Source organism: Diabrotica undecimpunctata, chromosome 1 (assembly GCF_040954645.1).
Source record: "Diabrotica undecimpunctata isolate CICGRU chromosome 1, icDiaUnde3, whole genome shotgun sequence".
Classification (NCBI taxonomy): Eukaryota; Metazoa; Arthropoda; class Insecta; order Coleoptera; family Chrysomelidae; genus Diabrotica; species Diabrotica undecimpunctata.
Window position 1 is genome coordinate 205,533,238 of NC_092803.1, and position 24,515 is coordinate 205,557,752.

General features: G+C 33.4%; 1 protein-coding gene across 1 annotated transcript in view; it reads left to right on the top strand.

Annotated features, from left to right (window-relative positions):
* LOC140432898 (uncharacterized) overlaps nt 1–24,515 on the top strand; it is a 136,338-nt gene that overhangs the window by 41,785 nt on the left and 70,038 nt on the right. The window contains exon 2 of the mRNA XM_072521057.1: nt 3,324–3,473. Coding sequence (XP_072377158.1) covers nt 3,324–3,473 — 150 coding nt within the window. The remainder of the gene's footprint in view (nt 1–3,323; nt 3,474–24,515) is intronic.

Genomic DNA, 24,515 nt, shown 5'->3' on the forward strand with positions numbered 1-24,515 from the left:
ATCTTCGCGGATGCGAGCGTCAAAAAATTGATACCTTTGAGATGTGGTGCTCGAGAAGAATGCTGCGCATACCTTGAACAGCTCATAGGACAAACGTTTTCATTCTAAACAAACCCAAGATTAAAAAAAGGCTACATATGTCTGCAACGTATTCTGCAATTTTTCGGTCACGTGGTTCGCAAATTGACCATAGTTTGGAGATTAATTGTTTCTGGAAACGTTCCAGGGAGAAGATCAAGAGGACGATCACCAACTAGATAGTCCGACAAAATTAAGAATTCAGCGGAAAATTCATTCTGCGAAGCTCTCAGAGCAGCTAAAGAGACCAATGGTAAAAAATTGTTAGGAATATTAGAAGATATCACGATCCTCAGAAATGGGGAAACAACAAGAGAGAGAGAGAAAGAGAGACAGAATTAATTGTTAGTTATATGTAAAGAAAGGTAGAGTGTAGACATCGGCTTTGTTTACAATGTTCAACCCGACCTGGGTTAAAATAGATTTGTTTATTTATTTAGCGTATGGACTTTCACAGTACGATAAATATACAAATACAATAATATATACATATATATTAAATATATTATTTAAACACTAAAGATAGAATGAATGACACTAAATATTAATGTCCAATTTACATAGCCATTCAATTGCTTCTGGGGAACATTCCGCAAAGTCCTGGAGGTTTCCACGGTAGGCACGATTCAAGCAGTCTGAAACACAATGGCTTATGGTCTGTCTAGATTGTCCGCAATCGCACTGTGGACTTTCTGCACGACCCCACCTGAACAGCGAATCAGCACATTTACCATATCCGATACGTATACTATTAAGCCTTGCCCAAGTGGACCGGGGCAGATTTGATCCGATGAAACCCTGAGTTCGGGTGGATATCTTAATATAGTCCGATTCTACTGTTGGCATCCATCTTGTTGTCCATTGCCTATGTATATCATAGGAATTACCAATTTTTCGGGCAGATCGTGTTGGAGGATTTCTAGATCTCAGTCGCTGGTGCTCTTTTGAGATGTCTGGGATATCTTGATGTATTGGTAATTGTACGTTGGCTGCAATTTTCTGGTACTCTCTCACTAATGCTGCTGTACGGCGTAGATCTGGTGGAGCAATATTGCTCAGAGTAGGCAGCCATCTCACTGGCGTTGGTTTTATTGTTCCAGTGATTATTCTCATGGTTTGGTTAAGTTGGACATCGATTTTGCTTGTATGTGCACTATTTAGCCATACTGGTGCACAATATTCTGCCACTGAATAGATTTATGATTTATTCTGAAATAGATTTGTTAATCTATCAAATAAAGAGTACCATCTACATTTTTTTAAAAGTGCAACATGGAGAATCTATTGTATTAGCCGTTGCGGGATCGTAACACTACATATAGTTGTACCTATGTTACGATGATAAAATAAAGAGAGCACTGCATTTAGAACTAGTTTTTTAGTAGCCTGCAACCTCCAACCTTCTGACTAGAGAACTACCTGTACATATAAGAAGACAATAACTATCTTTAAACTTTATGGCCAAAATTTCAGCCCAGAAACAGCATCCTCTACTCTCTGAATCTTGGTGGGATCATCATCATCATTATCAATCAGCCCTGAGTTGTCCATTGTTGAACATAGGCCTCCTCTAGACTTTTCCATCTGCTTCTGTTCTGCGCCTCTGCTATCCAATTGGTCACGATTCTTTGGTGCATGGTGCGCCTTGGTGGGATATGTGTTTTTATAAATAATATATTTGACTAAAATAGTACTTTAGTTTTACTAGCTATTTGGTACTGACGATAGTTTGTGTAGTTTGAGATTAATTTATACTGCTTGAAGATTTTTTTCTTGCGACGAAACATTTGAAAGCATATCATATTGATTGTTGTGTTACTTGATCTCATGTTCTTTTTAAGGGAATAGTTGCAGATGCAGCCTCTAAAACTTTGTTCATAAAAACAGATGAGCTTTTATTTAAACTCTGATCTGAAAGATTAGAGAATAAAATATTCTTTTTGTGCTATTTAATGAATTCTCCAAACGACTTTCCGTTGTAATCTGACGAATTGTAGATTTACCACCTCTGAAATCGGCATGGTATTTTCTTACTATCCGTTCTGCATATGGTGCCATACGGTGACATAGTACTGTGGAAAATATTTTAAAAAAGTGCAAAGTACTCCAATATTCCAAACATTGGGAGGGATTTCTGTGGCCATATTTCTTTAATAAGCTGCTGTAATACCATTATGGTATCATGGCCACCTTCCTTATATAGTTCAGCTTGGAGATTGTCTATTCCGGGTGATTTGTTACTGGCTAGTTTTTTAACTGCATCTTTAACTTAAAGAATCGTTGGTGGTTCCTCTTCCCTCTCGTCTGTTGCACTTACCTTATCTCTTTCGTCTTCCAGGTTTTCTTCTTCTTCCTCTATATTAATTGTCTGGTTAAAGTACTCCACCCCTCTATTCAATACATCTTTCCTTGTTGTTAATAGGTCACCATTCTGACTTCTGCATTGTCTTGTAGTTGCCTTGAATTCTTTTCTGTTGATGTTAACGTTTTTATAGAATGCTCTGAATTCTTTCTCAGTATTGTATCTCTGTCTCCTAATTAACTGTCCCAAATATACCAATGAAAGACGTGTATACGGCATCCCGAATAGCTTGCAAAAGGTACTTAAAAATAATTTTGACTGTAGATAACTGATAGGGTATCTATCTTATATAAATATGTTGTATACCATTTAATCATGTGATTACTGTTAATAGCTTTTAAATATAATGAAATCATTATGTCATCAATATCCTTCGGGAGGATGCCGCTTCTTGCGGCAAAGGCAACATCATTATCTACAGGGTTACAATATTCTTAAAATACTATCAAGAAATGTGTAAACTACGTCTAGTTGACGTCACAACTCTTCTAGATAAAAATGAAATCGTATCTTCAACAGTTCAATAATATTTTCAATTTCAAATAATAATAATAATAGTAATAATAGTCTCCCGTTTTTATACCGCTGTCGCGGCTTTGGGAGTATAGCAGGGTAGTCTGCTATATCTAGGGCCTACGGTATACAAGGAAGGTAACATGACCAGTGCTACGCTTCAACCGTCTATTATTACCCCTGGTTTTACCCAAGGTACTCATTTTTATTCAGGCTGAGTCGACCTGGGGCCTATAGACATTTTTAAAATGTCTAGATGTTCTTGCCGGCGGTGGGATTCGAACTCCGGACCACCGGCTTGCGAGGCAAGCATCCTACCGCTTGCGCTACGCAGGCCCTTTCAAATAATAATTATTCTTATTTGTTACAGGTGTCGATAGAAATGGATCCCCTTTACAATTTCCATCCCCAAGTGGCTTTGCTTCGTATTGCCGGAACATTTGGGGATCACCAATTATCTCAGCTGGTTCCAGGTATCTTTCGCCGTTCTCTGAAGGAACTATCAAAGAAAAATCTTCAGGTAAGTTCTTTTATGATATTAACAAAAACTATACTTTATTTTTTATTGGTTGACACCACGCTAAAGGTCATGGGTTGTAAATCAGTTGTAAACCAGGAAAGCCCAGTGTGCAATTTACAGAAGGAATTTATTTACTATAACAAAAATACCCACTCGATGCGAAATGTAGGTAAGAAGAATTTACAAAGAGTTTAAAAATCAAATTGACCGAATATAAAGGGGCTGAGACTGGCTGAGACAGCTTTATACTCGACAACGAAGAAATATTACGTTGGGGACCACCACCATGTTTTGTAGGACAATACTCAGATACAAAAAAAACGCAGCAGAGAAAATTTTTGTCAAAATTCAAAGTATTTCAAAAGTATATTCAAACGTCAAATTTAAAGTATTTCAATTTTTTATTTTAGCCCTATTTTGATACACTGCATTGATTTTTTTAGCACACTGTGTATAAATTTATAAATTTTAATTTCGTATAGTTAGTTTTTTGATAAAATTTTATATTTGACTTATTGTACGGGGTTAATTTAAACGTGGTTTTATTATCCTAACTTTGAAACATCCTGTAGAATAATTCCGTTTGCGAATTTTCGTAAAATATTATTTTTCGGTTGCAACCATGTTTTCTTAGCATTGTATTTTTTGTTTCATGTCAAAATATGTCTTGGTTCATTTTTTAGAGCCAAATGAATATGCCACCCACAATTTAGGACTTTTTTAATTATGATTATTTTGAAGTTATTTTGTAATACGACGAGGTGGCTTTGGTGACTGCTATCATTATGTCATATTGACACTTACATTTTGTTTACCTATGATTGATCATGGTTCTTAGTATCAAAGATTGTGCGAAAGCCGTTGCTCTGGTTGAAGATGGGCGAAATTATGAATATGTGGCTAGAGTACTATACACTCATCGCTCTACCATCCAAAGGGTAATGGAACATTTTATATGAACTGGAACAAACTAGCGTAAAGCGGTAAGTGGCAGGAAGCGCAAAACTACCGCTTTAGATGATCGTTTTATACGAGTAAACGCTTTGCGGGATCGGCATTTAACAGCGTTGCAAACAAGAAATCAACTTCAAGAGGTTCGAGGCAATAATAAATGTATTTACAGTTCGTCGAAGATTACATGAATTTGGTTTGCAAACCAGCAGACCAGCAACTGGACCCAAATTACTTCTACGGCACAGAGTGGCCAGACCACAATTTTCCAGGGAACATTTATATTGGAATTTAGGACAATGGAGTAATGTTCTTTTTACGGATGAGTCAAGATACTGTCTTCACTCATCAGATGGGAGAGAACGAGTATGGCGTCGAACTGGAGAGAGATTTGCGGAGTACGCTTTTAGTCCCCGCGTTCGCCATGAAGGAGGTTAGGTGATGGTTAGGACAGGAATATTCCGAAAGGCGCACACTGAATTGGAATTTATTGAGGGTTAGTTGACTGCACACCGGTATATTGTACCCGTTTCTCAATATATCGGCGATGATTTTCTATTAATGCAAGATAATGCGCGACCCCACTCTGCAATGTGTGTCACGCAATATTTAGAGGAAGTTGGTATTAATAAAATGAACTGGCCAGCGTGTTCGCCAGATCTGAACCCAATAGAGCATGTTTGGGACATGCATGGTAGAAATATTAGACGTCGCGTAGTCGCACCAGCCTAAATTAACGAACTTCGCTTGGCTCTAGAAGAGGAATGGCAAAACATCCAGCAAGATGATATTCGCAATCTCATAGACAGCATGAGCCGACGCAATAGGCAGTTATAGAGGCTAGGGGGGCAATACAAAGTAATAAGTTATTTTTTAGTAGTTTTTCTTCGTTATTTGCGTACTTAGGTTAAGTTACATTTAAGTTGTTTTTTTTAAGTTTTGTTAGTGTTATCATTATTCATAAAAACCAAGATCATGTCGTTGCTTTTAATCATTATTTAAATACAGTGCTTCTGGGATGTCGATATGACATTTCTTCGATATCAGTCACCAAAGCCCCCATTGTCGTATTACAAATTAATACAAAAGATAATGATAATAATAGGAAAAGTCGTAAATTGTGGATGGCAAACTCATTTCGCTGCTAAAAATGAATCAATCTATATTTTCACATGAAACAAAAATCATATTACTTAGAAGAGATGGTTGCAACCGAAAAACCAGGTTTTACGAAAATTCGCTAACGGAATTATTCCACAGGATGTTTCAAATTTAGGATAAAAAACCACCTTTCGATTAACCCGTATAATAAGTCAAATACAAAATTTTATTAAAAACTCACTATACTAAATTAAAATTTATAAATTTCTAAAACGCTTTGTTGCGTTTTTTTGCATCTGAGTGTATAAGTATAAGTACAAGTATTATTTTTAGTAACTAAAACAGGGTTAAAGATGCAACTAGCTCCGGAAAAATCCGAAAGGATCTCCCCGACAAAAATGCCATACGATATAATTACTATTATTGGCAAATTCTCCCTTAAAGTTGCGATAAGCAACGTGAATCAGTGCTTTTTAATGTTCTTTTTATTTGCCCTTTATTTTCCCGTACAAGTTCTGCAAAACAATGTTTTAGTTCTTCTGACCATTTTGGTGTGTATTATTTTTGCTTAGTTTGCTCTATTAATAATTGTTGCTCTGTAAAAGCTCTGTAATAATTGGCGCTCTATAATAATTATTACTATCTTAGAAGACGGACCAAATCCAAAACGTTTAAAATCAAACAAAGTCCTCTTATCTGTACAACTCTCATCCGAAATCAAAATGACTAATCCATAATAAACTCATCCAATTCTCGGTTGCCGTCGAAAATAAAAGGAAATATTAAAGTGGCGGCTCGTGTAGCCTATCGAGGACCCCACAAGTCGGCACTTACGTCATTTCCGAACCGGTAGCCGATTAGAAGCGAGCAAAGCAGGCAGCGGTGACCCTTCTATTAGCCCTCCATTTAATTAATTGTTTGAACAGTGACCTAACTACTTACGAGACAGCTGGTAAACTGCACAACAACTACGATTTACTTATTGAATCAAGCTTTCACATTCAAATAAATGACTTCTTTAAATTAAAAACACGACGTGTCCGATTCCTGCTGCAGGAATAAAAAATTCAGATGAATACCATAACTTATCTTCCTTTTTAATTTTGCGTTGACTGAATGGATGTTACTACTGATCCTTTCCAACCAATTTTGTTTGATTTAAAAGATTCTTGATTTAAATGCCTGACCTGTTACAGTACATTCAACCAACCTACACATCTAAAAGATTAATGAAATTCGCAGAAAACCTTTCGTTGTAGTAAAAGGCACGGTAAACTGCACCGGTGTTCTCCATAATGTTTAGCACTTTGCTCAATTTTAAGTATAAAATAAATATATGTGCCATTAACCCGTTGTTCATAGTTTTGGATATTTTGTTACATTTTTTTAATAAATAGTATTCTTGCATAATGTTATTTAACGTAAATTTCTTTCACCTACTTGTTTAATAATTTTTTTCTGAAACAAATGCTACCGTGCTGAGGATAATTTATATATATTCAAAGTAGATATACAAAGTATATCTCTCAGAGATTCTCAAGAAGACCTTACTGTGACTAAGTATCACGAAGACAAGAAAATAAGTAGTAAATATACTAGGAGCATTGACTTACCTGATGGAGAAAAATTTGAAATTTGATAGGACTAGCCTTTGGAAAGGGTTGAGAAATTTATGATTTAAATTCAAAATAGAAAATAATAGGTTACTTTTATGCGAAAGGAGTAGTGTGGTTCACAAAAGAATCAAATTTTTGAGGGAATATACTCGACTTAAATCTGAAAATGCAACATTCGTATACTTAGATGAGACATGGATATTTGCAAAGGGGGAAATTAAAAGCATTTGGCAAGACGACAGCATAAAATCAATAAAACACACATATAGCAAAGGCAAAAGACACATCATTCTTCATGCAGGAGATAAATTTTTATAGAAAACGCAGATTTGATTTTTTCTTCAAAATCAAAATTTGCTGATTACCATGGAAACATCAACGCAGATATGTTTGTTAAATGGCTTGAGGAAAAACTGTTACCTAGTCTGAGTGAACCATCAGTTATAGTTTTAGATAATGCACCTTAACATTTATAATGCTCCTCATTTTATACAAATTAACTCTAACTGATAATACAGGCAAAAATATTCTAAATAAAGTAAGTAATTAAAAAGATTATGGAGAACTCCAGTGCAGTTTACCGTGCCTTTTACTACAACGAAAGGTTTTCTGCGAATTCCATTATTCGTTTAGAGGTGTAAATTGGTTGAATGTACTGTAGTTAGTTAGACTTAGTGCTTTTTTACTGAGAAATAAAAGTTGAAAATTTCCTAGAGTGAGCTGATCAAGTTCCTGAGGCTCTGTAAAAGCGCGTTCTCACGAGTCAAATTTGTTTGACCAATTATATTTGATGTCAAGAGTCTTGTAATACCTTTCACTTTTCTTCTTCTTCTTCAAGTGCCATCTCCGCGGCGGAGGTCGGCAATCATCATAGCTATTCGAACTTTTGAGACGGCTGCTCTGAAAAGTTCATTTGATGTACATCCGTACCACTCTCTCAGGTTGCGCAGCCATGACATTCTACGCCTCCCTATGCTTCTCTTTCCTTGGATCTTTCCCTGCATAATCAGTTGAAGCCAGGTGTATTTCTCTCCACGTGTAACATATTCTGATGATGATGATGATAGTGTGTTTGGCATGGAAACTAGTCCTTTTGCCACAGATTTTTAAATGATTTATGTTATGTTTATCAATTAAAAACTTGATTGTACTAAATTTATATTATATATCCGGATGCATATAAGTGATTACATATGAGATATTCTAATTTTCTTGTTTTTATTGAATTTAAAATTTCCATTTCTTTGTTCATCCTTCCCAGAACTTCTTTGTTTGTGACGTGTTCACTTTTCTAAGAAATCTTAATTCGCTAGCTTGAAGTCTAGAGTTATCTATAGCGTCATTTCCTAGCTTTCACGTACAGGGTAAATATGGCCATTGTCTTAAAAAGTAAAGTTAAGATATATTTATCTTTGTACCATTTCTTTTCTTGTCCTTTAATGTGTTGGAAATTGTTCCTCATATATACTGAATTCTGTGATCTTAATAATTAATAAGACTACCTACTTATTGAAAATAATTATACAGAAATGACACAGTGATAACAATTAAAAGTTTTCTACTAAAGCGCGTCCATTGTTGGCCATATTTAAAAAATAAAAAGGAGATCTAATTAAACGATTAGTGCATTTTTATGTTTTAGATATGGTGTAGGTTTTTAGTATCGGCTATGTGTTTATACTTATCTTATCTCTTTGTGAATCATCACACAATACTAACAAATTTGTAACATTTTTTCAAAGAAGATAAATCAAAAAAATCAAACACTGAGTTTTCTCACCGGCTAATATTATCAAACCCAATGAAAGGTTTAGCGAGAAAAGGTATCGTATCATACTGAATGTTTAATAATATTGTAATACCACTCAACACCTGGTTAAAAATATTTTTTGACAAATAGGTGACGCAGATAAAATGCCGTTTGGTATATAATTTACGTAATTCTTAAGTATCTTAACTTAAGTCACAAACAAGAAGAGTTTTTTAAAGTTAAAATAGGTAAAAAAATCGGTTGCCTGTAAAGTCGGTTTTACGGGCGAAGATTTTACGTGTCAACGTCTTTTTCTCGGTAGAATATTTATTGATATGAATATTATTAAATTGCACAATAGGAACAAGGAATTGAATGAAAATAAGAATTGCACAAATTTTAACTTTAGAAATATATTTTGTTTACTAAAACATTGTACATGTAAACTTAAACTTAACTAATTTCTATTTGAGTGATTTTGTTGAGGATAGGACGATGATAGGAGAAATATGAAATGAAAGGAAGTGTTTCTGCTGTAATGTGTCTTGAACGCCAAGAACGCTCGAGAAAGACAGAGACACAAGCACGGAAGCACGCACCGATTCAACGCGCCTAATTCTCTAGTGCTGCGCGCGCAGCGGACCGATCATGTTTGAGTGGGAGAGAGACGCAAGGCATTCGCCGGTCCGGCGGGCCTCTCTCTCGTTCGGTGACTCACTGTAACAGACGTGAGCGGGCGTTACACTTTTTCATGAATGACTCCGAGCCACAACCTAATTTAAGACGTTGTCACGTCAAAAACTGAAATTGAGCGTAATAGGAAAACTTAAGGTAAGTTATCCAATATATGAAGCTCTGATAAATACTATACAGAATATACAAAACGGTGCTTAAGTTTTATTCACATTGCTCTAATTATCGGTTTTTGTTAATTGATCAATTTATTTTTAATAGAGAGATAAAACAGCTAAAGCAAAACCAAAATTTAAACGAAGAGACCATTTTAACAACATTAAATTTGAAGACTAACGGGAAAATTGGCTCGGTAATATAGTAGGTACTTTGGAAGAAGATCAAACGAATGATAATGCCAAAAAATTTCCACAGTTATGTAAAACCAACAACTTAAAAATCATCAATGGCTTCTTCAATCATAAAGATGTACATTGATATGCCTGGGTACAACTAAAGTGTAATTTGAAATCAATAATAGGTTATTTCATCATTAAATAAAAATCAGCCATATGTTTCAGCATAATGGTTCTAACTGGAATAACGTGATATTCTCTGATGAGTCAAAAATTGGCTTGGTATCTGATTCGCGAAGAACACTGGTTTGGAGGGCCCCAGGACGACAAGCCCGACTAGAAACAGCCCAACCGCTTGTCCCATTTACAGGTAGCAGTATTATGGTTTGGGGTGGTATTATGAGTGGTACACGGACGCCACTGCTGGTTCTGGAGAGAAGAGTCATTGGTGCTGTGTACAACGAGGAAATTTTAAATCATGTCGTACATCTATTCCGAGGAGCAGTAGGTGATGAATTTGTGTTTATGCATGACAATATGCATGACTGTAATGTAGATATTCCTTCTTCTGAAAGAAGAAGGAATATCTACATTACAGTGGCCTTCGAATTCCCCCGACATGAACGTTATTGAACATGCTTGGGATATTCTCCAAACACGCATCAAGAAGCGAAACAATCCCCCTATTACACTTCGAGAACTAAAAGATGCTGCTCGTGAAGAATGGGAGAGAATTCCGCAAGCCCAGCTCGACTAGATAATCGTACGCATGCCAAATCGCCTACAAGCATGCATACAGGCCAATGGAGGAAATACTAATTATTAGTTTTATTAAAAATTATTTTTTTCTATACTAATTTATTTTTAAATGTAAGTTATACATTGTAAGATTTTCACTCCAAGAGAATAAATATTTTTTTTGCATATCGTTTATCTGGTTTTGAGATTTATTTAGTATTGTTGAGAATTAAAACAAAATAATGTTTAACTATTCAGAAGATTTTATATATAAAAATCAATAAAAAGATGAAATATTCCAATATTCCAAACTTTTGGACATATGTGTATATATATACATAATTAAGGTCAGTATAACACATCCAATTAAATTTGTAATATAATCACTCCGTATGAACCAAACGGTGCTCGCTAATGTACCAAGTGTATGGCTAAGGATTAGACGTGCAGACGGTAAAGAGATAGCGGTGGCTTAAAAGGACCGATAATGCAGGGATTTCAGATATCGATGGCAGCTTGATGGATTGCTTTACGGATTGTAAATCACATATAATCTAACAGAAATTACTGTTTGATTGTTGATATTACCTCGAGATCAAACATTCTTGGAATATTAAATACATCATCTCGAAGGCGGTTCAATAACATTTTGTATTCATTACATTTTTTTAAAGAAAAGTGCGTTGTTTGTGCTATCTCGAAGTGGTGGATTAGATGCGATCTTGAACGATTTACTGAGGCGGCTTACCGTATAAATGTGCCGAACCATTAGAAAATGATACATTTCGTAAAAATAATTGATCAAGTATTAGTAGTAGATATACATTTATTATATAAACGATTTTTTCAATTAATAAATTAAGTTTCCAATACAGACGAAACATGCATCGAAGGTTTAATGTATAGCATCATTCCTATTTTATTCTACGTCTGTGTTATCTTCAATGTCGAAATTTTGGTTCTTTTATTACTGGTTTTCAAGACTTAAATTTGTGAAAATCACTCTCAAGAATTGGGCAGTCATAATTTTCTTCATCATCCTATCCGGCTTTTCTTCTCTGTTTCTTCTTTGAGAAGCGTTTCTTCTCTGTCTCCAACGGGGGAGGCCAGGGACCAAGTTTTGTCCTGGCCTCTACTAGCATCCACCTAAAAGCATCCCTTTCCTTGAGTGCTCTGTTCCAGTTATTTACCCTCAATATCTCTTTAGCATCGGTTCCCAGTTCGTCTATCTACCTCTTCTTTGGTCTTCCTACTGGCCCCACTGGTCCCACCATAGTTCTACTAAGCGTTTTACTAGGTGTTCTGTTATTATTCATTCTTATAGGGTAACGTGCCCAGCGTAATTTTTGAAAAATTTGCTATATTCCACATACCAATATCGTAGAAGAGTCCCGATATTCTTCTTAATATCTTTCTTTTAAAACTGTTAATAAGATCTATTGTTTTTTCTGTAATGATTTCTACGCCTCTACGCTTTGGTATGATATATTTTGAATTTTACTTTCCTTGGGATGTTTTAAACTCTTAGTTATCTGGAATTGTTTCTTGACTGGTACTTGCACTTCTGTGTGAGTCATGGTGACTTGAACTAATTTTACCAATTTCCTTGGTATATCAAGTTTTAGCATAATTAAGTACATTTTATCTCTGTTTATGTTGTCATAGGCTTGTCGAAAATCTACAAAGATTTGGTAAATATCTACATGGTGCTCCCACGCTTTAGCTAATATTTGTTTTATGTTGAATATCTAGTTAATAGTAGAACCTCCTGTTTATGATCCACCTACACACCTTATAGCTCACGCAGAGGAAGGATATGCATCTGTAATTTTTGAAGCTAAGTATGGATCTGTTAAAATTAATATAACATCCTTAATTTTCCCTTAAATTCAATATCAATTTCATAACAATATCTCGAATTCATTTTTACAATAAACACTCCGTTTTTATCGGAGCAGTAGATACTCAGATTTAGCGTTGATATTAATTCTCTGAATTTCATTTCCGAATTCATTTTGCGGTTTTAGGTTTTTATTTGCTTTTTGTGTAATAATGAGTTTTGTTTTTCTCTTGTAGAAAAAAAGCAATTCATTACTCTGTTTCTGATCTTGTGTTATCTCCAACTGCTTGTATTCCTGCACCAACACTGATAATTTGTATTTCACTATTTCTAAAAGATGATCTATTTACTAGATGCAATAAATAGTGAATGCATTCAAATGGGACTTGACATCAACACAGATAAGACCAAATTTATGATAGTATCAAGGAGTCCAATAAATATTGAACAACTAACTCTTGGTGGACAGCAAATAGAGAGAGTGACAAAATATAAATATCTGGGAGCTTACATCAACACAGAATTAGATCCAGACCAAGAGATCCGGGTACGAATAGAAATGGCAAGGGCAGCGTTCTTAAAATTCAAACAATTGTTCTGTGACAAAAATCTGAATATTGCGCTGAGACTGAGGTTTGTTGAATGTTACGTCTGGTCGCAACTATTGTACGGGGTAGAAACATGGACACTAAAAGCGCAAATAGTTAAAAAGATTGAAGCCTTTGAACTTTGGATATACCGGAGAATGTTGAGAATCCCATGGACTGCCAGGGTCACCAATGAGGAAGTGCTGAGAAGAATGGGTCGAGACAAAAAATTGTTGAGAACGATAAAAGTACGCAAGACTGCATACCTTGGACACATACTAAGAAATAATAAATATAGTCTTCTGCAGGTCATCATGCAGGGTAGAGTCGATGGCAAAAAGGGAATAGGTAGAAAGAGGAAGTCATGGCTGCGAAATATTCGAGACTGGACAAACATGACTGTAGACGAATTATTCCATGTTGCAAAAGATAGAGAAGCCTTTAAAAATGTGGTCGCCAACCTCCGTTAATGGGGACGGCATAGGAAGAAGAAGATTTCTAAAAAGATTAGTGCGTGGTTTATATCCCTCTCGAAGTTGTTTCAGGAATTTATATACTCCTCTAGTGTCACCCTAATTGAAATCTTTCTCGATTTTTAGTATTTGGTCATTTTTGTATGTGCTCTTCTTTCCTCTGCGTATTTTGTCTACCGTTCTTCGTTCTTCTTTAATTTTTTTTATGTTTTCTTAAAATTTTCACATTCTTCACATTTCAAATACATCCTCACTTTTATGGTATATGTGGGTGCTCCTGTGGGTATTCCATAGACGAGAATTGAATCTGAAATTATAATTGCAAACAGTTCGTACAAGCAAAAAAAGGTTTTTTATTTTAAAGAGTGTATGGTGTATCATTTCGAAACGTTCTCTAATTTCTATAGTTGTTCACGATTACTTGTATATATCGTTAATCCATATTTTTATGTAACAGTTTCGATGGCTTGATAATTTGACATAAGTATACAAATTACAACTATTTTTATTTTAAATTTTTTTAAGAATATGAATAAAATTTAGATAGAGTATTATTACATTTCTATAATATTCTACTGAATAACTCGACAGTTATCCTGAATTGCATCCAAAAACTCTGATGCGTTATATCTTCTGCGTGAGCCACGACCATCACAACAATCCATTGTTGTTTTTACAGTGACTTTTTGTCGTATGCTAGATAAAAAGATCTTTTTTCCGGTGTAGCACAGTACAGGAAACAATTGATTTAATACAATAACTGCCAGAAAAGTAAACGGAGCTCGCATGTCACGAGAATCGAGAAACAGTGTCCAAGGCATGTCCCTATTATTTCCTTTTTATGATTGGGTCATAAACTCTGAACGTACATGATATATTTCATTTGTTTACCGACGATTGCAATCACTTTGAGGCACGAAACAAGAACAAATAAACAGAACGGGGAGTTTTGTGTGCAAGTGCAAGTTGAAGTACATATATAACTGTCCGAAGAGTTGAGATAACGTTGATAACACTTTTATATCGATTTTTAAATTCGTGGCAAAGGAAAGATAATCTTTGGAGCGGTGTAAATTATTTCATTATGGCCGACACAACTACGGCTTTTTGTTTGGAAAGCGTTTTGCGTCAGCAGTAATACTAACCTGGCAAAAGAGATTTTTCCGACACGAACGTGCCGTTCGCAATTGAACCAATTGACGATATCAAGATCAAATTGAATAACTTACTCAATACTTAATATTTTGTTCTACTTTTGTAATGATACTTGTATATATATATATATATATATATATATATATATATATATATATATATATATATATATAGTTATGAAATTAAAGCTCCTAAACAGTTTTTTTTATATGAATAGTATGAACATAAAACAAAATGACAATATTGAATATACCACATATATATATTTAACTCAAACAATTGTATTATTGTTGTTAATTTAATAGTTGAAACTAGATTCAACAATAAGAAAGAAACTAAAAGCAAAAATAAGCAGAATTCACAGACATGTAACAAACCAATAACGACTATATTGTATCACCAGATTTAATTAATGTTTTCAAAAAATTTTTATTATTATTATAATTAAAACCAGTTGGTTTATTATAAACAAATTTAGCATAATAGAAATAAGATTCTTTTAATACGTGAGTTATTATAGCCACTGAGTTATAGTTGGCTGATAAACACTTTTCAATTAAAAAAAAAATATATATAAAAAATTAAACCAAAAACAATTGTTGATCATGAAATTGATTATGATATAAACTTAAGTTATTGTTCGTTATATATATTATATTATTTATGTAAGAGATACTTACAGAATAAGCCAATATAGCTACAACATAAAGATACAAAAAGCAAATATCAAACCACTTCGGATCGAGTGGAAATAAAAACCATAAATTTGTATTTATTAATTAATTTCATTTTTTATTATAATCCAAATTCTAATATATACAAGTCAATAGAATCTTCAACAGTCCTAAAACAGATAAAATATTTAAGTCAGTTATTCACAAAGTAAGAAGTTTTAATTTGTTAGTAAACATACAGTTAACATGGATAGAGCTCGGAAAATAAAACGTATTAGGAGGTGAAATAGGATATAGCTCATAAATAAGAGTTCAGAATGATATAATCTTTAATGGACAGGTAATCTGAAGACAATTCTCAGTGATTCAATATCAAAAGTGCTTTCAGATAGCTTTAAAATTAAATAAAAGCAACTAATTCATGTTAAAATTGGTGTATGTCAAATTTGTTAGTAAAAATTTTAATATTTAAATTATCATTTGTTGTAGAAATTATATGTCAAAAGAAAGCTTAAATTCTCTAGTATTTGTTTCAATTCATTTCAAAAGTCAATATAGTTCTCAAGATTTAACAATTTATTAAAATTTAAAATATTTTTTATTTTAATCATAAATGTCAAAAATATACAAAAATCCTGTCACAGATCTTTAAAAACATTGTCAAAATGCTTGGAGATCTGGTAAGCAATGAAAAATAAAAGATAGAAAATCAATAGTTACGAGAGAGTCCAAAAAAAATTTTTGATTTTTCAGCAAGCACAATTTTTCAAAAGTATTTTAAAACCTTAAAAAAGTCCTGAATTATAACAAAGTATATTCAAATTACCTTGCCGATAAGAAACCATCGTTTCTGATTAAATTTTAGCAAAGCCTGCAGATTAACAGTATATTTTCCGATAAGGGAATTGTTAGCAGTCATCATAAAGAGGTCAACAGCTACCAGAAAGGTGAGTTTTTCCATTCATTTGAATTCTCGCTGAATAAAGAGACCGTTTGGTGTTTATTTTTGACTGAAGATCATTTAAAATTCATTTTGGGTACTTATAAATATTTCTCAACCATTGGAGAGATAATTCTGATAGTTTTGCGGCCCTAATCCATTAGAAGACGTCACTGAAAGATGCAATCTTTGTTATTGAAGATTTCCATAAAATTTTAGAGAAGGGATTATCTGAAAGACGAAAGTGAACTTTAATAAAGTTAAACGCAAGTTTTGAAATTTCTTTAGAAATAATCTTACCTTTTTAAACAGCCTATATCATTCTAAATCATCTTTGTTTAAAAAAAAAATAATTTGAAGTCAAGTTCACAAAAATTTTATTATCGCTTTTGTAATATTAACCAAATATAATTCGCCGTTTCTTTTGCTTACTAAAATCATTAAACAAAACAGTTAATCGATATTAAACTAAAAATTGAAGGATTATAAACCTTTGTTTTCGCTCTAAAAAGATAGTAAGTGAGGTTATAAATACTTTGACAAACAAACACGTATTAGATCAAGGATTTCTTGTTGCAACTTCACAAAACACTAATTTCATATACTTACTTCAATATTGTTTTACGTCATAAATCTAAATCCATTCATATTAGTATTAAACGGTTAAGTATTGGCTTATTTATTGGAAGAATCTTAAATAATTTTTTTATATATTATACAAGATATCGTTGTGTAATATTTAATTGATCACTTGTAAATAATTGCACAGTACATTAAAAATAAAACTTCTTGTGTGGTGAATTTTTTGCTTTATATAAATTTGTATTTCTTTATCTAGCACTACAGGTCACAGAACTCGCTTGAGTTAAGAGTCTGCATGTTCTAAGAAAAATAAGTAAAAATTCAAATTCAAAATACAGCACGTTTCTTTCTATACTTTAGATAAACAAACGAAATTTTCTTTTATCAATAATAGAAAAGATTCACTTTGCATAAAAAAAAACAGTATCCTGTGAGATTTAGAGAATACAAGGTGAGTAGAATAAATGTTTGTCTAATTTTTTTTATATTTTCAGGCGTTCAATAAATTTTATTAAAAGCATTTCTAAATTTATCAATATTACAAATTAATCAACTTAAAAAAAAAAATTATTTTTATCTTCATAAAGCTAGCCGGTAAATAAGAACAACTTGTAGTTTTCTTGCATCGCATTCACATATCATAACAATATATATATAATAAACTTAAAGCTAAGGTTAATAATACTATTACTAGAATTAATATTAAACTCAACAGGAACCGCGTCGAGCTTTTGACATCTTCTTCTGATATCTTCTTCAGAGCTTCCGAGGTCTCAGTCTCCCGAGCCTCCACATACTACTACACTGAGCACTAATCAATGTATTACTGCTACTAAGAACAGCGGACGGTTCATTTATAGCATCGATGGTGACGTGATTTGGGTGGAGGTTGGCGTGTGGGTTGGTGTGAAGATTTTTCGCGGGGATTGGCGCGAGGGCTGGCGCGAATATTTCTGACATCTGAATTTTGATTGGAGGGTGGTGGACGATATTTTCTTTATGAGAGGTCTCCATGTCAAAGGTAACCGGATGCTGTCATCTCTTTTATTGAGACAATTTGGCATTTTTTAAATTTCTATAGCTTCTCGGATAATTCTTGAATAAGAAATGGTATGTTCATAAATCCTATTTAGGATTCTACGATTTGTTTGGCTTATGTAAAGGAATATTTCATAAACTCATGAGTTGTTCATTTGGAAATTGATCGGACCAGAGATGAAACTTTTTGTTAATGGGTAAATATTGTCTTTATTCCTCTCGATTTAATAATTTTGTCGACTTTATCAGTGATAACTTTGATATAAGGAAAAAAAGCTTTCGTGTGATGAGGGTCTGAGTCTTTTGGTTGAGATTGAGTGGAAGATTGACGTTTGTGGATGCTATTGGGTCTATTTGCATCATCGCAAAGGCGTATTAATGCGTTTCAATATTGAAGCATCAAGCACGTCACTATAGTCGGTATAAATAAACCGTCCGTTATTCCCAGTAGCAGTAATGCATTGATTAGTGATCGGTGTAGTAGTGTCTGGGAATTCTGGAGACTGACATCTCGGAAGCCCTGAAGAAGAGATCAGGAAGGATGTCGAAAGCTCGCAGTGATAATCGGAAGAGAAACCAATACGGAAGAGAAGGAAAGGCGGATCACGAAAAAAATGGAAAGATATGTTCTTGAAGACCTACAAAGAATCGAACTACAAAGTTCGCGAATGAAAGGAAAAGGCAGTAGATAATGCATGCAGTCTATAAAAAGCAATGAAATGTAACGATGTATACAATAAAATTATGGTAGTGTAATTTGTTTCAGTTTAAGATCTAAAAGACCTTCTGAGCTCAATAAACAAACAAAGTACTGTATTTAATTTTTAACCAATTAAGTAAAGACAACGAAACATTTATTTACTTCTACAAATAACATAGTTGACCTAAAGTAACTTCTAAGGTAGAACTTTCAATTTTAAGTTATTAAATTCACCCTTTAATTAAAATAGATTAATATTTTGTTACAGGTTGTAATTTTATTTCTTTAAATCACCCCTAGCACCCGATTTGGCACAAAAAACTGTGACTAAAACCTCCAAATGAAGTGTATCTCTGTCTGAGCCGATTCTCGGTGTGTGTGACTGATTGCGCAATGAACTGGATCATGTTTTGCGAGGAGTTAATTGTTTGTGGCCCTGAGGGCATCACTGCAATCCTACCCCCTCAATTAATATGCCGTAACTCTCCCTAAACTCTCTCCCCCGTTCATCGTGTATATATTTGTCGGACGAGTGACAAATTAGTAAAAAACTTAAACAATATAATCTTTTACTGTTCTATTTTAACATACAGCTAATATAGGAAATATAAATGAATTGTTTTGAATAAAATAGTATAAAATTTCTCTTATAAGGAAGCTGATTCTATAGCTAAACATGTCATGAAAATGAGATTAAAAAACATTGTTACGCTTTTATGTTTTACTTGCAACAGAACGAAATGAACAGTTGAAATTAAGTATTAACAAAACTTGTTAATAAAACCGAAAGATAAGCATTTACCTAAGATTAAAAAAACTTTCAAATTTTCAACAAAAGATTTGGTGAATTTATAACCAGTATAAGCATATTTATATGGCTTGGTTAAGAGCAAAAGATCCAGAAGACAGAAAAACCTATGTATCACTTATCAGAGAAAAGCTTCTAGACGATTCAGAGGTCTCACTTTAAGTGACCAGTTCTCACTTCCATACATCGGGATGGTCCATATGTAGCATTTCTAGACCTGGATTGTAAGAGTTAACGGAAATATGACGAAGGAGATATTTTCAAATTTAACGAAGGTGTTTCTAGTCACTGCTACTCTTATTTTCATTTCCAGGTCACGGTCTTACTTTTAAACCCTTAAATCTTTCGAACCATTTTGTGAATGCGGCATTTTGTGAATGCGTATCGTCAGCATATAGAAAAACCATTCATTTTGACTCCTTTCTTTGTTTTGTGCAAGCTAAAATTTCTTCTCTACATAAATGTTAAAAAGTAGTGGGATGAGAATACAACCCTGCCTTATCTCCGTTTCGTCTGTGTATAGGCCATTAACGATACTTAGTTTCGCTTTTTGATACCAATATAATTGTTGAATTTCTTTTAACGTCTGTCAATAGTTATGTCTGACGTTGTCAAAGGCCTTTTGGGCACCATCAACTTCATGCAACTCTCTTATTCCCAAGTCATTTTTGAAACCAAATCGAGTGTCTCCTGTTTTTTCTTAACATCGGGTATAAATTCGCTTATGTATTATTTTTAGGAAAGCCTTTTTAAGCTAATTAAACGGTGTTCTACGCAGCGACTGACTTTGTGTTTCCCTGGTATCGCCAAGAAGGTTGATTCTAAAGGTTGATTGAAAGGGGCTAAATTACTAATAAAAACGTCATCCAATATTACTATTAGAATTGTCCCCGAATTTTTTACATCAGGCAATAAATTATCTACGTTTTGGAGACAACTCAATATCAATCAGAAAACATGTTTCCAGTCCAAATTAAGTCAGATTATGAAACCATAAACCTCACTACCAAATTATATAGCTGGATTAAGCGGATGAATAACTCTTCGAAGCAAACAAAGGTTTAACGAAAAAGTCTTAATTTAATCAAATGGGTCGGCAATAAACTTGATGGATATACAACTCAATTTGATCGGGTATCAGACAACCAACTGTTTGAAAAATAATAAAAGCAATGTGAAACTTAGCCGTAGTTAGTAACTTGTCGTTATCGCTTGTTTATTAAAGGTCGTAAATCAAGTTATCATCATTTGAGTTATCTTTGTATTTGTTCTTTATAATCAGTAATTCTTTTTGGGTCAATATTGGTAACATCAATCGAGGAATTATATAAGTATTTTTCAGTTAATTTTAATTGACAAACAAGAAGGATTTATAACAGTTTTGGGATATATTAATAATCGAGGTGAAATTTCGTAGGCATTTATCACTTTTTTTTTGTAAATAAATACATAAAACGCTTGATTTATTTGAATCAAATTTTATAGTTCCATCAAATCGGTTCTTGTAGAGTGACCTTCTCTAAAGTCGAATTGAAATGAAGGGATGATGTTTTTTTGTGGTAAAATCTACGAGCCTTTCCTTGAGGATCCTCTCAAGGACTTCAGTCAGAATGTTTCCTAGAGAAATCAGTCTGTAAGGATTATGAATGAATTGGAATTTGCTCCTGTTAAGGAGCCGAATGGTATTGGATACTTTCTAAGGAATTGGAAAGTGGCACAGTTTAAGTAAGGCGTTGATTATTTCCGTCAGGTAGTGGGAGACGCTCGGTGGAAGTTGTTTCACGCAGTTCCTTGGAGTTTTGTCAAGTCCTGGTGAATTGGAGTCGCCTATTTGGCTGAGTTCCCCAATGTTTGTTGACTCATAGGGGCAATGGTGTGTCTGTCTGGCCTAGAGTTGTTGTTACGTGTATCTCTCAGTGATCACACGGAAGATCTGGTCAAATCTGGGGTATGGGTTGGTGAGTATGTTTTGAAGATGTGTTTTGAAGACCTCGGTTTTCTAATGATCCGAGTTGGTTATTTGGTTGTTCACCACAATAGCAGAGAAGATTTGGATGTTTTTTTGTTTTGTTAGGATTTTCAATTTAGACCAGAATGAACCGCCGTCTCGATAGCCCAGGCTGGAGATGCCTGGATTGGCTATATCATATAAATGGTATTCACCTTCAGCTTGATCTGGACCGAGTCGCGGTTATATTCTGTTTTCATGAGGAGATCATGAGGGTTTGTCAGAATTAATGTAGAAGGCGTCTTTTGTGTTGGATTTTGTTTATGTTGTGTTTATGATCTGTTGTAGAGATATTCATAAAAGATAACATACATTAAAAGAGTAAGGAGTATAGACAAGAGTAGAGAAATAAGAAGAATGTAGATATTTATATAAACTTCTTTTCACCTGATCATCTTGTTAAAATAATATACCTTACCGCCAAACGTCAATAAAGTCATTCATTATTGTAACTATTTGCGGCGTTAAAGTAAGACTTTATTGTACAGAAAGAAGAAGAACTTTATGTGTCACAAATATTAATCAAGTTGATTGAAATTGAATGTCAGCGGTCGATGGCAGTTATTATTAATTAAATTCATGTCAAAAAGTGAAATTATGTAGTATTTTGTAATTATATTTATATGAAATTAATAAAAAATTTAATTTAATTTACCGATATAGTAATTATTTTAGAGTAAACTTTTAGAGATTTAAGAGTAAACGGTCTTTATCGAACTCGTATGTTACTTGCCTCGCTCGCTTAGCTCGCATTTCACGTAATATCAGACTAGATACTTGATAAGGAGTTACTTTACCGACTTAGGTACATAAATAACTATTATTACATTGTAGAACACCTTTAATTACTGGTATAAATCTTTTTGTGTAAGGTTTTTTCTGGATCATATTTCTAACCTAAAATTAATAAATTTCCGATTAGGATTAATCAATATTTAAAAACAATACCGAAATATCTATTGTTGGAATACTTTTTTTGTATCACAAGTTTTATTTTTGGTGAAGTTGCGATAACTTCATCTTTCTCTCGGCGGCTTTCATTGCTATTTTGACATGACAAAAGTTGTTTCTACTTTTTCCAGTCTACCAATTCTTTACTTAGTATTTTACTCAAACAATACTGATTATCTTACGTTGTATAATATTTACAAATGTTTTATTTATATTGTCCTACAGTGGGAATATTTGATAGGGTTGATTTCGATACGAAACCGACGCACGCATTTGATTTGTGGATGTAATAAAAACATAATAATACGGGTTATTTTAAAAATTGTGTTTGCGTAAGGCTTTTGTTTGGACAATGAGTGTTCGTTCGTGATTGTTTTGGACGACTATTACTGAAGTTAAAATAGTTTAATAAAAAATGTTTTGGAAATTCAACAAATTGTTGACATATATAAAAATATGTATTCGGATATCGTTCTATTTTTACGTCCGTATTTCATATTGTATGTAGAGGTATGCTTTTCCCTTGAGCACTTCCAGTTTTACCTGATTCATGATGTTATTAAATATAGTAGTGGACTCAGGAAAAGAACCAAAAAGAATTACATACATGCTTCTCGTCCTGAAGGCAACCAAGATATTCTTTTTACACATATTAGACAATTTTATATGAGATCAAATATCGATCAAACACTCATAAAAGTGTTTATTTTCTGAGGACGCCATGAATATCACCTTAAACAAGATCTTATTCAAGATCTTCTTTTTTACCACACTATGCAGATTGATTGATAATTGTAGTAAAAAATTTACGTGGGATAGTGTGTTTTATGTGTGATGAAAGCTTTGGCTTAAACGGTCCGCTGTGCTGAGAAAGTTAATAGCAAATTCTCCTAATATTACAGCACTGTAATAAGTAAAACCGAATTTGTCCAATAAAAATACTCTTTCCTGTAAAATTGCTTTTGTGGGACACGATGCTTTTGTTTGTCAGTTCCTTATTTAAGAAATGAACTATGAAAATGAATGATACACACGGACCCTGCAAAATACTTTGTCTCGACTTAGTTTTAACTCGGGAAAACACTTTATCCAAGCACTTTTTTTATATGAAAGATATATTTACATTTAATATATATCAAACATTTCAAAATCATTAAACACGATACAACGTTTATTTTAAACAAGAGTTTTCCGGAAACTGGACAACAAAATTAGACCCTTTAAAGCAGAAATACCTAAAACTTGCTACACTAATACAATAATCTTTAAATATAATAAAATGTAATAAAATTTGGAGATCTATAAATAAATAACAAAAGTATGAGTTTATTAATATGATTTGTTTTGTTTTAAACGTGCATTTTTTATGTTAATTACTCCCTATTTTGTGGTTAGTTTAAATTAGGTATTTCAAAGAATGATTATAATAATTAGTATATAAATAATGTACGAAAATATCATTACTTAATTATCAAAAGTGACTGGTTTTTATGCTCGACTCTCCAAGCAAGAAGAGACTTGCAATATTCTTTTGAACACAAAATACCAAGTGTTGGCATTGTCGATGCCAAACTAAAAGCTAAAGCAATTATATTTGCAAATACTCGGATTTTTTAACGTCTTCATTTTCCAACAAATTTTCCGAAACGACTCCTGTCAGCGACGTGCAACGGAGGAGCGAAAGAAAGAACATTTTTCCAGTATACAAATTGCAGAGAAAACTATTAGAGGGTTCGTGGGCTCTGTCAAGTGTTTACATAATATTTCAATGTTTACTTGTTTCCCATGTGACAAGAGGGTTGTTTTTAAATCAAGGGTAGAAAAGAGACGTGTGAGTTTCCGAGGAAGACGAGACGGCGACGGGAACTTAACCAATTTTTCTTCGCCATCAGAAATTGCTTTCCGGGTAGAAATGGAGATGGAAGTTTTAAGAACATTTTAATATGGTAAACACAGATTATATATGTATATATATATATATGTATATATATATATATATATATATATATATATATATATATATATATATATATATGTATATATTGAGTTTAGGAAAAAAAATGTTTACGTATGTTTTATGGATTCCGACAGAGCCTTTGATA